General features: G+C 43.4%; 1 protein-coding gene across 34 annotated transcripts in view; it reads left to right on the forward strand.

The window, feature by feature from the left end:
• Positions 1 to 15,971, forward strand: part of ANK3 (ankyrin 3) — a 400,513-nt gene that overhangs the window by 324,229 nt on the left and 60,313 nt on the right. For 27 of the 34 annotated variants that reach the window (XM_082222269.1, XM_082222287.1, XM_082222259.1 and 24 more), the window contains 2 exons: positions 10,508 to 10,631; positions 14,981 to 15,083. In XM_082222269.1, the coding sequence (XP_082078395.1) occupies positions 10,508 to 10,631; positions 14,981 to 15,083 (227 nt within the window). The other 7 variants (XM_082222278.1, XM_082222274.1, XM_082222275.1 and 4 more) reach the window with 7 other exon arrangements.

Here is a 15,971-nt window from a genome sequence, read left to right on the forward strand (position 1 = left end):
GCTGGAGACCAAGGTAGATCTTATACATTTGTCAGTGGTTCCTATTGGTTGTTATGAAATCCACTAGGTCAGTGTTTCCCAACCTTGGGCCTCCAGCTGTTTTTGAACTACAATTCCCATCATCCCTGACCACTGGTCTTGCTAGCTAGGGATGATGGGAGTTGTAGTCCAAAAACAGCTGGAGGCCCAAGGTTGGGAAACACTGCACTAGGTGTCCTATGGTGACTTTCCTACTTAATAAGTAAATTGATCCATGAAATGCCACAATCTTAGAAAATGTCCTGTGCAATTTGCTTGTTTCTCTTCTTGTATCAAGGAGATCATATGAGGAACATGGCGGCATGACCAATGGCCCTAATATATTGCACTGCACACTACATTGTATTGCCACACAAGCCAACTTAAAATCTTAAGCACATGTGTTCAGAGGCAAGAGGCAATGATCTTCTTAAAATGGCTTATCTTTTACCCTTGTCCTCTATCAGAAGTCAACAATCAGGAGTTTGGGGTGAAGGTCCTGCTAAGGAATGGATGTGTACATTGCTGTTTCCTGATCTGCAGTTTTTCCTGAGCCATCTTCCTCATTCCCTTACTTGTCCCATGTCCCATCCCAATACTCCTTTATCAGTACAGTGGTACCTTGGTTTAAGAACAGCTTAGTTTATGAACAACTTGGATTAAGAACGCTGCAAACCTGGAAGTAGGTGTTTTGGTTTGTGAACTTTGCCTTGGAATAAGAACATGTTTCACTTCCTGTTGAGTGTGTTCTATTTGTAAATTGATTCCCCTGTTGCTATGGGAAAGCACGCCTTAGTTTAAGAATGCTTTGGTATAAAAACGGACTTCCAGAACGGATTAAGTTTGTAAACCAAGGTACCACTATACCTGCCTTTCAACAAGCTTTGTGTACTCGTATACATTGTAAACCACCTAGACAATGGACACCATTAGGTGGTCATATCATACATATTTCTCCCTATGCATCTCAGACCAATTCTCCAGTTCTACATGCTCAGTGATAGTTGTGATAAAGAACTAAATAGGCTCATGCAGTGAGTTCACATAGCATCCATAGGCACAGATTCCTTTGCTTGAAAAAATGTGTGGCTGCGTGAGTGTTTCACCCAGTGTTGATTATGAGATATACAAATAAAGCAGCTACAACGAATGCACTCAAAAATACACAGCTTCTAGACAATGTGATCTGAATATATCCAAGATAGATGACATCGCGGGAGACCGCTGCCTCAGGAGAGCGAGGAAAATTCTTAGGGACGACTCACACCCTGGCCAGCACTTCTTTAGTCTCCTACCTTTGGGCAGGAGATACAGAAGTATAGTCAGCCGCACCAACAGGTTAAATAACAGTTTTTATCTGTGGGCTGTTGGGCTGTTGAATGGGGGGGGGGGAAATAGTGGCGTAATTGACTTCCGACAAGCACACAGAGCGCGAACAAGACTGAGTGTATGGGGGGGTAGTAGTTTAATTTCACTGCACACAGGTGGTGTAGTAACAATAAAGGTTTATTATTATTAGAATCTTGAGAACACAAGAAGAGTTTGCTGAATCAGGTCAATGGCCCATCTAGTCCCTCATGTTATCGCAGCGACAAGCCAGGCGCCTGTGGGAAGCACACAAGCAGGACACAATTCCTAGCAACTGTGATTCCTAGCAACTGGTATTCAGAGGCATACTACTTTGAGTCTGGCAGTGGAGGCAGGGCATAGCTTTCATTGTTAGTAGCTGTGGATGTCCACCAGGAACCTTGTCCCCCACTTCTTCCACAGATGAAATGTGAAATGACATCCACGCTCAGGAGTTCATGTAATTCCTTTGGTTTTGGTAGTGTGTGTGTGTTGGCGTTCAGAAGACATAGTCATTCTGGGTTGTAGCCAACCAAGTCTCCCCATTAGCACAATGACTTCCGCTTGTGCAGTGGAATTTCCCTTCCCTCTCTTCCCGCTACATGCACCCCAGATCTGTTGGGGAAGGGGTGTCCCCCTAATCCTCTGGAGCACATTTGGGGTTGGGGAATAAAAAAAGGGAGGAGCAAGCAGGAGCACTTGTGCTAATACGACTATTTCATTGGATGCAACCCACTGCTAGTGCATGCACAAACAACATGCTCGACACACTACCAAAACAGAAAAGCCCCTGTGGTAAATATTAGGAGATATCCCATCTCCTTCCCAAAGCATTAACACTTCATCAGGTTCATACTAACAGCTGAACTGCAAACAGGAGGTGAAACTTCTTCACATTTAGGAAACAGGAAACAATTTACAGATTAATCCCTTAAGCAGTCTGGTTTGTTTACTTGTTTAATTCCAGTCAATCATCCTTCCTTTCTGCATTCAGATCCAACCATGTTAAGAAAAGACCTTTGTTTTAAATAAGCCTTGGATCTTTAACAGGTTCTTTTTTCTTTCTTTTTTTTGCCAAGTATTGCAACAGTATTTAGCAAAGCTTTTCATCGCCCAAAATGTCCCACATTTGTTAACTGTCCAGTAGGTTGAAGCAAGAAACACAATGGGTGTGCACAAGTATACAGGTGTGTACTTAATTTTAGGTTGCAACTTGTCAAGGTGTCATTATTCAAAGTATTTGAATACTTTCAGACTAGATCTGTTGAAATTAATGAGCCTAACTCGGTCGTATTCATTAATTTCATTGGATCTCCCCTGAATTACTTGAATACCATGCGGTGGCTGATTTGTGTTTTTTCTCTGTCCTTCCTCACTTTTGAGTCTCATGCAGAGGGAGGAAATGTGCAAATCTCCACCATAAAAATGCAGCTTCTGTGCCTTGCATTGGAGAAACCTCAGCACACCCACTGAAAGTGTGGAGAGAGGAGCATGTGAAGCAGACCTGTGGGATCACAGCCCAATTCTTCCCTTCTTATTTTTAACTCTGCTCTGGGCAGCATAATTTTGTGTTTCCAGGTGGGGTGGGGGGCACACAAATGAGCATTGCCCTAATTGTGTTTTCTTCCCTTCCTTGGCTCCTCCAGTTCTGTTCCACAAGTACCGTACTTGCAGAAGAGGAGAAAAGGGATTAGAACACATAATTCCTGCTGCACCCACACAGAAGCACAGAAGCAGAGAGCAGCATCTTGTTCATTTCTCATTATTCTTCTGTGTGGAGCAGTGAGCTGCATGGGTGCAGCCAAGAGGGGCAGGGAGGGGCAGTTGTCCCCCCTAACTCAATAAAAATCAATAAAAATACACACAAACTGAGGTTCTGCCTTCCCCAACAAAAGGCCTGCCCCCCCAACCCAAAATCCTGGCTGTGCCCATGGTGAGCCCATGGGGAGATGTGTTCAGGGAGGACTGAGCTCCCATACTTTGAAAACAGCCCAATGTAATTGCTAATATTGACTTTGCTTTCTACAGATTCTTTAACTTCATTTCTGTGCTCATTTCTTCCCGGCTGAACAAGGGGGTTGGAGGCACTCCAGGTATACAAGGCTGAGACCATTTAGGGCAAGCTAGACCCCTCCCTTTCCCCCCTCCTCACAACAATCCAGTGAAGAAGGTCAGCTAAGAGATAGCAACCAGTTCCAGCACATCTCTCTTGAGCTCATTGGCTGAGCTTCATGAGGTTTGAAGAGCCAATAAGATGTATTGCAATCCAGGTTCAAATCTTGCAGATCTCTTCAGTTCTCACTGTTGGCTACTTGAATGACACAAATTTGTGCATTTTTATTAGCACAGTGTATTGTTTATGATACAGGTAGATCTCATCTTGCACAGGGTGGGTGTTATGTCCCTTGCTGTTGCACATACAGTGGTGCCTCGCAAGACGAAATTAATTCGTTCCGCAAGTTTTTTCTTCTTGCGAGTTTTTCGTCTTGCGAAGCACGGTTTCCCATAGGAATGCATTGAAAATCAATTAATGCGTTCCTAGGGAAACCGCCTTCAGACCAGGTCCGGGGACAGTCTGTCCCCCGACCTCTTCTGAAGGCTGGGGGGGGGAGAAGGGCTTTTCTTCCCACCCCCAGCCTTCAGAAGGCTGTTCTGAAGGCAGGTGGTGGGAAGAAAAGCCCTTCTTCCCACCTCCCGCCCCGCAAGCTCCGGGGACAGGAGGGCTTTGCTGCCGACCGCCAGCATTTTAAAAGCCCCTGCTGTCCCGGGGCGATTTTAAAATGCTGGCGGGCGGGAGCGAAGTCTCTGCTGTCCCGGGGAGATTTTAAAATGCTGGCGGGCTCCTGCCATAGGCGCGCGTCACCTCTCCAGCCAGGAGAGGGTCGCAGGGGGCTGCTTTAGCCCTGCGCGCCCTCTCCCAGCTGGAGAGGTGACGCATGCCTATGGAGGCTCCTGCCATAGCCCCGCGTTACCTCTCCAGCCGGGAGAGGGTCGCAGGGGGCTGCTTTAGCCCCGCACGCGCTCTCCCAGCTGGAGAGGTGACGCATGCCTATGGAGGCTCCTGCCATAGGCGCGCGTCACCTCTCCAGCCGGGGGAGGGTCGCAGGGGGCTGCTTCTCTGCTGTCCCGCGGAGATATTAAAATGCTGGCGGGCGGGAGCAAACGCTTCGCTCCCGCCCACCAGCATTTTAAGATCGCCCAGGGCAGCGGAGACTTCTCTGCTGTCCCGGGGAGATTTTAAAATGCTGGTGGTCGGCAGCGAACGCTTCGCTCCCGCCCGCCAGCATTTTAAGATCGCCCGGGGCAGCGGAGAAGTCTCCGCTGTCCCGGGAAGGCAGGCGGGGGGGAGCAAAGACTTTTGCCCCCCGCCAGCCTTCAGAAGAGGTCCAGGACCGCTAGCAATTTAAAACAGGTCCCCGGAGATTTCCCTATGGGCTTTCGTCTTGCAAAGCAAGCCCATAGGGAAATTCGTCTTGCGAAGCGCCTCCAAAACAGAAAACCCTTTCGTCTTGCGGGTTTTCCGTCTTGCGAGGCATTCGTCTTGCGGGGTACCACTGTATAAGCAAAATTGCGCGAAGCCAGAACGACCCCCAGGACAGCTCTGCGTGACTATCCCTACCTCAGTGAAACTAGTGCTGTGCAGGTTTTGCCCCTCACACAAGGCGGAGAGCTTTTTAAGCCCCCCACTTAGCTTACCAGGCTCTGGAAAGTTCACATGAGGCCTCTGCAAGACTCCCATGACCTTCTCAGAGTCTGGGAAGCAAGGGGGGGGGACTTTAAAAGCTCTTCCCTCACAGTGTTTTTCTGCTGTGGAAAGAGCTTCTTAAACTCCTCCTCACCTTGCTTTCCGAGCTCTGGAAAGGTTGTGTAAGATCTCAGATGGCCCTTCCTGGGCTTTTTCGCCTGCTCTCCTGCCCCTATTAATTTTTTTTAAATTTACTGTGATCCACATAAAGCTGAGATCACATATGTAAAATCAGCATAAGATGAGCTGTACCTGTATACTAAAATAGAACTATGGAGTTCTCTTCCTCTAGAAACTTTACACTTTCCTTTCAGCTTGCATCTCTCTCCCTCCCTCCCTTGTCGCTGCCAACACAAGTGTTTAAACGCAATTCTGATTGGTCAAACTTTAATTTACATACTTCTATACATTTGAGATAAAGTACTGTGTGTGTGTGTGTGTGTGTGTGTGTGTGTGTGTGTAAATTGCAATTGGCACAGTGGGTTAAGCCACAGAGCCTAGGACTTGCCGATCAGAAGGTCGGCGGTTCGAATCCCCACGACGGGGTGAGCTCCCGTTGCTGGGTCCCTGCTCCTGCCAACCTAGCAGTTCGAAAGCACGTCAAAGTGCAAGTAGATAAATAGGTACTGCTCCAGTTCACCAGAAGCGGCTTAGTCATGCTGGCCACATGACTCGGAAGCTGTACGCCGGCTCCCTCGGCCAATAAAGCGAGATGAGCGCCGCAATCCGAGAGTCGCCTGCAACTGGACCTAATGGTCAGGGGTCCCTTTACCTTTACCTTGTAGAATGAAGTGGGCTAGTAATCCATATTTTTTAAAAAATAAATAAATCCCAACATTTCAAAAAACACTAGCACATACAAAGCCTGTGTCTTAAACCCAGTTGCAAGGGTGCCACTACTGAGTTGCCCAAAATCAATAGCATTTTCAAATGAACTTCATTCAGTATCCCAACTAGATTCGAGACGTCCCAGGTGTGTCGTGCACACTTCATGGGGAAAAAAGTATCGCATTTTGTTAGCGAGGTGCACTATGCAATCCCCTGGCTGAACCTGCCATGCCACCACGCCACACCTTCCGGAGGCTTCCGTCTCGCTGACAGATTGGTGTTCTCTCCCTTTTTATTGCTGCGTGAAATGGGAAAGGTGCCGGTGTTAATGATTGACGAGGACCAGCCCTAGTAACCGGCCTCCTGTCTGGCCAGAAACGCAACTCTTGTGCGCGCGCAGAGCTGGGGGTGGGTGGGGGTGTGTTGCCTCTCTTACAACCTCCGTTGGCAATCGGGGTGTAAACACATAGTCGTCTTTGTTGCTGAAGGTGGAGAGTCACCGGACTCCTGGTTTCAGGAGACAAAAGCAACCCTTTCCTTTCTCCCTACCTGAAGACAGCTGGAAAGAAATGCTGCTGGGTTCGTTTCCTCCGAGCCTAAAGCTCAGATCCGCCTCCACCTCCTCTTCCTTAAGCTGCTTTCCTCTCTTGCCCCTCTCTAACAGCAAAGTTATTTACTAACACAGTTTTAGCAAAGCACCGTCCTCCTCCTTCCCTTCCACATAATGTGCTTTTGCCTGATTTCTGGCTGCCCCAGTGCCTGCATGTTTAACCAAGACCGGTTAGTATCAAATTACAGGGGGGGGGGAGAGAGAGAACCTGACACCCAAGCTGTGCGCTTATTTACATACAAATAACTCAAGCGCTTGTCTGTATGTCACCATTCAGTCATCTTGTTAGACTAGGCTTGCCAGAGGAGTTTTCAATCCTATCAGAAGACACTGTAGATTGCGTGGTGTATGTTTCTTTTTAAGGACATCTTTACCTCCAACAGCAGCTGTCAATTCCTGCGGCTTCAAACTTTTGTTTCGTTGCACATTTGGAAGAAAATTCGGGTGGTTTTTGTTTTTTGTGGTTTTTTTGCGAGGTTCGAGAGGACAAAGGCGCACATTTCGTAAAATGCAGGCGCTGGAAGAGATCAAGATGTTAAGAAGAGCCCAGCTGGTGTGTGGAAAGTGAATATGACCCACAGAGATTAGGCTCTTATACTGGTTTGGAGATTAACTATAAATCGCTGCTTAAGGACTAATAGGACTAATAGGAATTCTTGGAAACATCAAGAGGCAGGCAGGGAAAAAAAGTTTTATAGACCAGGCGGGTGAAAATGGCTTTCCAAAACAGTAAGATTTTTCTACCTTAGTATTTACTGCGGTGTTCATTCCCCCCACACCCCACCCCGATTTTGTGTACTCTTGTGAAAATATCTTGATAAGACTTCTAAGCTTTTACAAAACTGTTTCTTAAAATAATTGCTCTGTTGCCAGGTTGCAGGGAGAAAGTCGATCTGTTATTCGGTCAATTGCAAGGCAGCAGAGAGCTTGAAGGGAGTATTTTTAGATCTGATTTGTGGCTTTAAAGTGGGGCCTCTTTTGTGGTTTGCTTTTTAACATTACCCCCCCCCAGGCCAAGGGAATAGTTAACCTAAACTCCGCATAATCATTGGGGTGGGGGGGTGCAGATACTGCTTCAGGAATGCTCTGTGAAATGCTTATTTTCAGTTGTGCAACTTTTAGGAAATCCAAATATTTATCCAAAGGGAGGACAAGGGATAATTTTTTGCATTTAGAATTGAGCTGTTGTACTGTAATTTGAAAAGGGAGTTGGAAAGGGAACCCGAAAACCTCAAGGGGCAGTTTTATAATATATTTCCCACTACTGGAATGTAGGTCTGAGAGTGACATAATGGGGTGAAGGTGAAGTTGGTGGGAATGCGTTGCTGTTCCTTAACCCTCCCATTGCTGCACTGCTTTACTTTTGAATTCAAGGACCAGCTTTTGTTACCTGCAGTATTGTGCTAAAAGTTTTATTAAAACAACAATGGGAGTTGCTGTTAAATACCACTGATGCTTTACTTATATGAGTACAGAGTTGTCAAAGTAGCTCTTATCTAAGCTTGTGTTAACGCAGCACGTGTTTTATTATTGATTCAAGTATTATACAGGTTTTATATTTTCATTTTTTGAGTTAAACTATTGAAGGGATTACTATGCCCCTATACCCATGATAAAACACATGTGGGATATGAAATGGTTACATCTAAACCTAGAGGACTAAGTTTACAAGGAAGAACTGTGGAATATTAACATACAATGTTTTCATATTTTTCAGACACTGTCTAATAGGTTTTCCCCTCAAACTTTTAAAAACACACTCAGGCCCACATCTAAGCTTATATTGCCTTCTAAGCCTCCCAACCCATCACCAACCATCTCTTTGGCAAACACTCAGAAATGTCACACTCTGCTCTCTATATGCCACTGGCTCCTTTACATGAAGGTTTAATAGACTGGGGGCATTGCACTGGAAGAGGGAACTAGTAGAGTTCATACACACATCCCCTGCACCGGTTGAAGCAAGTTGTGGAGGGAGCTGTGGGTTTGACCGGGCAAATCCTGCTGGTGCACATCACTGCACCATCGCCTAAAGTCTGCACGTTCAGATTTCACTAGAAAGAGTTATACTTGCCTTCTGAAACACCATGCACAGCCCCTACATGTGAGGAGGAACCTTGTATACATTGGTGTGTGAGTAGAATTCCTTCTGATGTAGTTTGAATGCACGGAGAACAGAGTGTAACAGCACCACATAGACAGCAGCCCCACCACTTTTCTTGGAAGCAGGAAACGCCCATGTATTCCTTATCTCTTTGTAGGCACTATGACCCTCCAGCTGTTGTTGGGATACAGGTCCCATCGTCCCTGACCATTGGCTATGCTGGCTAGGATTGATGGGTTTCAGCAACATCTGGAGGGCCACAGGTTTCTCAGCCACATTCTGTGGTGAGCACAGCAAAGCAGTGATTGCAAAATTGGTCCTCCACAGCTGGAAAATTCTGTTGGCTGTTCTGAAACATGTGCCGATTCTCCCAATGTTTTTAAATCATCCATGCTGTTTTTGCAAGAAGGACTTTCATGCACCAAGTAAGACTAGGGCGCAGTACCAATAATCTCTTAAACATGGTTACACATAGGAGTGGGCTGGTGAGAAGGCGCATGAACTCTTCCTCCACACACAGGCTTTAGCCGTGTTGGTATTGAGCACAACCAGGATCTGAATCTGGTTTCAGAACCCTGGTTAATGGAGAACTCTGGTTAACCTTAGTTATGCTTAAAGACAATGCTGATATGCTTTAAAGCTTGTGAGGAGAAGGGGGAGGGCAGGAGGAACAAGCAGGTGGTCTCACACCTTGCTCCCTTAGCCATGGTTAAAGATGGGCTGCACTGTGCTGTGGTCTTTATACAGTCTAGAGACCACAACCCCCATGATATAGTGCTAATGGGAGCACAGCAGGCATGTGTTAAGAGACATATACCTTTTTAAATAAAGAATAATGCTGAATTAAATTAAACATCACTGGAATTCCCTGAAATTTAGTTGATGGGTCAAATTCAGGAACTGGAACTGCAAAGTGGGAGCATTTGAATAGCCACAGGTTTGGTCTTTGGCTTCTTTCCCATTACATTCCCATCTGTCTAATACAGATTGTGTGTTTACTGGGCGGGCAATATTTCTGTCTTAGTCAGGGCTTTGCAAGCTGCTGACGACAGATAAATGGCCAATTGTCAGAATAGTCAAGTTGTAGCAGCAGACCTGGGCCAGAATCTGCCACACCCTTATCTTTACAGTAATGAAGACCACCCCACCCCACCCCCACATAATTCGGCTATAAAGCTAATAAAAGTATCACTGTGAGTAGCAAATGAATGTTTTTGAACCAAAAGGGTGAAATGTGCAGCTTTTTGTGGGTCTTTGTAGGTGGGTAGGGGAGGGATATATGAGAAGTTTCGTTCAAAAAGGCTTTAGATTAGGGATCAGCAACTGGATGCCATTAGGCTGAATCCAGCCCTTTGAGGGACTTCTTGTTTGTTTTGCCTCAGATGCCAACTTAAAAAAGGTGAAAGAGTAATATAGAGGGAGTGGAATCTTTAGTAATGGGATGAGCCAACGGGCCATTTCAGAGGGGTGGGGTTGTCACCTTAGTCCTCCCACGAAATCCGTTTTTTTGAGCACAGGGTGTTAACATGCTAAGGAATGTCTTCCATTCAAGTTACTTCTGTCTGTCTGAGGCTGTTAGAGTGATTGGACTAGCATCACACCTGATATAACCTGCTAAACTACTGGATTTACAGGGATAAATGTCATTCTTTGTGCTTATATATATATTAACACCTTAAAGGGTTTTTCTTTCTCTCCTTTTTTTTTTAAAAAAAGTTGTGCAGATAACATATAGTTGGCATTTATAATACAGGGGATGCACTGAGTTCACTTTCTAGCAACCATACTGAAGGGCAGCAGGCATTTTCTTTGGCTGTGTGTAGCTTCTGATTTCAGCCTGCTTTTCTGCTGGCAGGTGAAGATGCAATGACAGGAGACACGGACAAGTATCTTGGGCCGCAGGATCTAAAAGAACTGGGAGATGATTCTCTGCCTGCAGAAGGATACATGGGCTTCAGCCTAGGAGCCCGATCTGCCAGGTATTCAGCATGTTCTTCACATATTCAATATAATATATACACCCATGCAGTGCATTTTATCACTAGAGAAATGAAGCAGAGTTCCATAATTTGGCTGCCTGATTACTCTGTCATTCAAACATGCATCTGCTATTTAGTTTCATGCTTCTCTCTGCCCTCTGTGATGGCTTTGTTATGGCAATAGTTGAAAGCAGATTAATTCTTCATGTTTTCTTCTTCTTCTGGTATCTGCTCATGCTCTAGATATGTCAGAAGTGTTCCTTTGGAAACAGCTGGAAGCCTCTATCTATGAGCCAGACCATTTAGTCCACAACGAACATGTAGCCAAGAAGGGTGGGGGGAGGCTTTTGTTCAATAATTTGATTATAATACTTACTGACACTAATTTTCTTTCAAGAATGAAAATGACATAGATTCATGCCAGAAAAAAATGAAAGATGGTTGTTTGGCTAATCCAATTACTTCACTTTCCCAAAAGGTGCAGATGGAGAATAATAATAAAAAAGTTTAAATCTGTTTGCAATTGTTTGCATTGCTAATTGCTGTCTTAAATCCTTTGCAGTGTTTTGTTACCAAAGGAACGAGCAGTTTTCTTGCAAGGGAGTAAAATAGGTCACAGTTTTTTACATGAGTGATTGCTATCTTTGCACTTCGAGACATTCAGTCATTCATATTATTGGGAATTTCTGGTTCAGATATCTGGCCTTGCTTAGCGTCTGAAACAAACAAGGCACCACAAGCAACTCAAGAGATTATTTTCATGGTTGTGGATTAGCAGCCTGTTTACTGACAGTTGAATTATTTTGAAGCTAATAATTAAACCTCACAAGCCTGAGCCCTGAGGACTTTTTCCTATAGCTTAATGATCTGTTGTAAAAAGTTCTTCCATTGTCTAACAGGGAGTGGCACCTCCCACAAGGTAAAACTTGGATGTTTGCATCTTTCAGTCTTGATTGTTGTGACTGCATTGAGTACAGAAGCATGCACCCTAATTTTGCACTGTATTCTCTTGCTTTGCCTATAAAACCTCTTTGGTCATTTAATCAACTTCTTTTTGAATTATATGTGAAGAATAGCCGTTAAACAGTTGAATTTTAGTCATCTGTGTTTAGTTGCCCAAATAACATAGAATTCAGTTAAGCTACTTACGTGTGTACTTATTCTGTGAACTGTATTCTGTCGTTTTAACAAATAGACTCTTAGTAGTAATCTACTAAGTAGTACCTAGTGAATCAGTGACAGCTCCGCAGACCCACATATCCGTCAGATATTAATGGGATGTTAGCACATCATAGTAACTGTTTCTTAGAGATTGGAAATCCTGAGTGTACTTTGCTCATCTTTGACTCCTCAATAAAACCTTAAAAAGTCGCATACTTCTGATTTAACAGTACCATTATTTCTCACTATGTAGCTCATGTTTACATCTGCAATATATTACATGTGTGTTACACTCAGATGAAGCGAACTGATATCCAAACACATCTATGCACTGCAGACCCCAGATTGACTTTACTAGGTTAGATGTGCTTAAGTGTGTTAAAGATTGGATATATTTAAAAAAACAAAACAAAACCAAAACATTCCATATCAAACAATGGCACTGAAATTCACTACTTTTTAGGGAACTTTGCAGATCGACTTAATCTGCCACAGAACCTCTGTACATCGCAGATGATTCCAGATCATGTTCTAGAATGCACTCTTCCTTGCATACCTGCCACCCCAAATGAAGAAGTGTCTACCCTGGAATAAAAACAAGCAAACCACCCACCCACCCCTGTTGCCACTGTGCACTACAAAGGAACATACCAGGATGTGCAATTTGTCCACATAGCCCATCTTTCTGCCCTGACAGGCAGTGGCTTGCTAGCATCTCATGAAGAGGTCTTTCTTATTGCCAGCTGTTGCCTTTTAACTTAAGATGCTGAAGTTTCAACCTTGTGACTTCTTGCATGCAAAGCTTGTGCTCTAATGCTGACCTACAGCATCTCCCAATAGTAAGGAGGAGGGTTGGGGAGGGGAACGTGTTCCACCAAAGCGTCTCAGCCATTGCTGATCTTCTTAATGAGGAAAAGAACTGGAGGGGACCTGGGATCCCCTAGAATACAGTTTGAAAGCCACTACAACCCTTAACTATAGCCAAACACCCGCGTAGATTTCTGAGTGTAACATAACAGAACGAACCACATTGAATGTCTTAAGTCATCCAGCCATGGCATTGTGCTTTTTCCACTGTCTGATTCTTTGCTTTCTATCTCTCCTTGTTTCCCCCTCCCCTCCCTGTACATTTCTTAAAAAATAGTCCTAAGGTCAGGTAAGAAAGCATGGCACCCTTGTGACATTTCTCAGCTTTTGCCATTCATCATTTATTTATTTTTACTCAGCATTGTGATGTGATGTGACTTTTTCTGTTGTGTCCCATGTTAGATCATACTATTTTGGTTACTGCCAACGTAATATATGACCTGATTTCATTGAATGTTTTGAAGGGGGAGAAAAGATGATGCGGGAGGGAAAGATGAATGTTTTTAAAGACCCAGGGCCCAGGTTGAAGTTGGTGGAGCTGAGCACCAGGATAAACGTTCTAAATGCAATATATACTGGGGTGGAATCTTGGGGGGAAATTATTAAGAAGTGCAAAGTGCATGTCGTAAGTTGTTAAAGGTATATACTGTTGTAAAAAAAAAACCTAGTTTAAAAGCATTTTTGTTTTGCTGGATGCAATTATTTTCTTTGACATTTTTCTTTCTTTTCAGTTGCAATAGTAAGCATGTCTGAATGCTGGCATGTTTTCTAACATATGCTCCATGTAGCTTCCAGGGTTAATGTGCGTGACACATAGACTCAACATTTTCCTGGGTCTCAGTATATTCAAATTGTTTTCCTCTAAACTCCCAGAGAAGGAACGAAGGCAGGAAATGATCTAGATCAGTATTCATTTAGCAGATTTCAAGTGTTTAAAGTTCTTCCCATACTTTATTTTAGTAATACTCAGAACAGCCTTGTAAATTAATCCATTACGATTATCTCAATACTGCTGATGGGGAAACCCAAGGCTGAGAGAATGATGCCTTGACTAAAGCCATTTAGATCATTTGTAACGAAGCAGTGCTAAATCCAGTGCATTTCTTCTGCGCTTTTTGTGTACTGTTTTTATGGCCAACCTAACTTACAGTGAGTCAGGCAGAAGAGGCAGCCACAAGCAAACTGTGGGGCTAGGATGAGCTTTCTACTCAGCCACAAAATGAACTGTGCAGAATGCCCACCTCTCAAATAATAACCATTCATATAGAGTGTTGATTTCCTTTTTCTAGATCACTGTAATTTGTGCACCATTGGAAACTGCTGTCATTTTTGTGGAGAATCAGTACAGACTGATCTCTGCATCTATAAGAAGTTTCTGTGCCTGTAATATAGCTCCTTACTGGAGGGAGATTTAACAAGCCCAGCTTTTCTTATTACTGCATCCTTGCAGTAATCACAGGTTCCAGAGATATCCCAGGTGCATGGTGATCAAAAGCAAAGGAGCCCCTTCAGGCTAGGGGCTGTCAGTTCCTGAGATGGATTGGTTTTGTTCTAAGCTGTAATACACTTTAAAGGAGGCCAATTTAGGGATAAGATGAGCCTTCTACTCCAGATGTAAATTTTAGAGAGCAAAAGTCACTGACAACAGTGGCAGCAGCACACTAGTGCAATCAGTACACTGGATTTATCTACCCTTTGATAATGAGGTCTCTTAATTAGCAGGGGGCAGGGAAATAATAAATATGCATTTGTGTGAAACTGGGCTAGCTAGAAAAGTCAGAGGTCCTAGGCCATATCATCATAAATCCCAGCAGCATTTTAGAAAGTTTCTGTTCATGCTAATCACACTTACTAGGGAGTCTCATTGAACTCAGTCACACTTTGAGTAAACATACTTTGGATTGCACTCCACAATTCTTGAATATATTTTTACTACATTTATCTAGAATCCAACTATATATTAACCTGATTTTAAGTGAATCAGTGCAATCCCTTGTCTGTCTACTAATAAGAAAATTCAACTGTGTTCAGTGGGGCTTACTTTCAGGTAATTGTGTTCAGAATTGCAGCCAATGGGTTGGATACCAATATTCCTTTATTATGACAAAAGTAGTGGGCGGAACTTTTTGGATCCAACACATTAGAGGAAAACCTCTTAAAAATTGTGGTACAATTCCTAGCATACTTTAAAATTCTGTTTCATCAATCATATTCTGTTTTATTATCTTTCTCTTGTTCCCTGGAAGTTGCATGCATTAATTTTTCTTTTGTTCATCTCATTGTCATCTTCATACTCTGTGGTAAATTGTAAATACAACCAGCCTCCGCTCCTTCAGTTCGGATAGGTCCTACACTTTGAACAGAAGTTCTTTCGCCCGGGACAGCATGATGATCGAAGAACTCTTGGTGCCCTCAAAGGATCCGGTGAGGTTTTTTAATTGATTCTGTGGTTTGGAGCATTTTATAGAAATAAATAAATGTTTTATCATGCAGCTTAGCCTCTCCTGCTAGAACATACATTATTTATGTTACAGTAGTGGGGTTCTGAAAGTTTTTTATTTATCAATTCTTTCAGTCAATCAAAGCTGAAATTTTAATCATAGAATCAAGCATCAATCGGTCAATCATACCAAGTAATCCACTGGAATTTACAGCCCTGGTAATGGTACTTTCTCCATCAATACTGATACTATTGTCCCGTGTTTCAGAACAGTAGAAAGGAATGTAGAATTAATGTGGTGTCACAAGAGCTTTTCTGAATTAATACAGAGTATGTGGTTTATTGGCAAAAGAAGATGGTTTCTTTTCAAAACCTGAAAACCATATATTGGGTATAATTGACTATGGTAGGGTTAGAGATAAATTTAACTTGAGAAACAGTTTTTGAACGCTACTTTTATACTGCTGAAATCTACAGGGCAAAATCAGTGTGGCTGCAATAAATTCGAGAATGGTTATTCAAGCTACATATAATTGCAGTTGTTTGCCAGCTTGGGAGAATTTCAATAAATAACAGTGTTTTCTTTCTCTGCTAAGTTAGTATTTTTAAAGGATGTTGGAGTTAGCTTTTGCTTTATATCACAAAAGATCACAAAGCAAGGATGACTGACATATTGGTAAATGTGTTTGATCTATCAGAGTAGGGCAGTATCTGGATTTTGCATGCAATACAATAAGATTATTTTACACTGAATAGCCAATTTCTCTTTGTGAGAAAGGCATGTCCAATAATAGACAAGGCTTCTTATTTGTGTTAAATTGCTTTACAATGGCCATCCAGGTAATTATCTTCTTCAAGATATACCACTGAGG

The sequence above is a fragment of the Podarcis vaucheri genome (assembly GCF_965113315.1).
Source record: "Podarcis vaucheri genome assembly, chromosome: 5".
Classification (NCBI taxonomy): Eukaryota; Metazoa; Chordata; class Lepidosauria; order Squamata; family Lacertidae; genus Podarcis; species Podarcis vaucheri.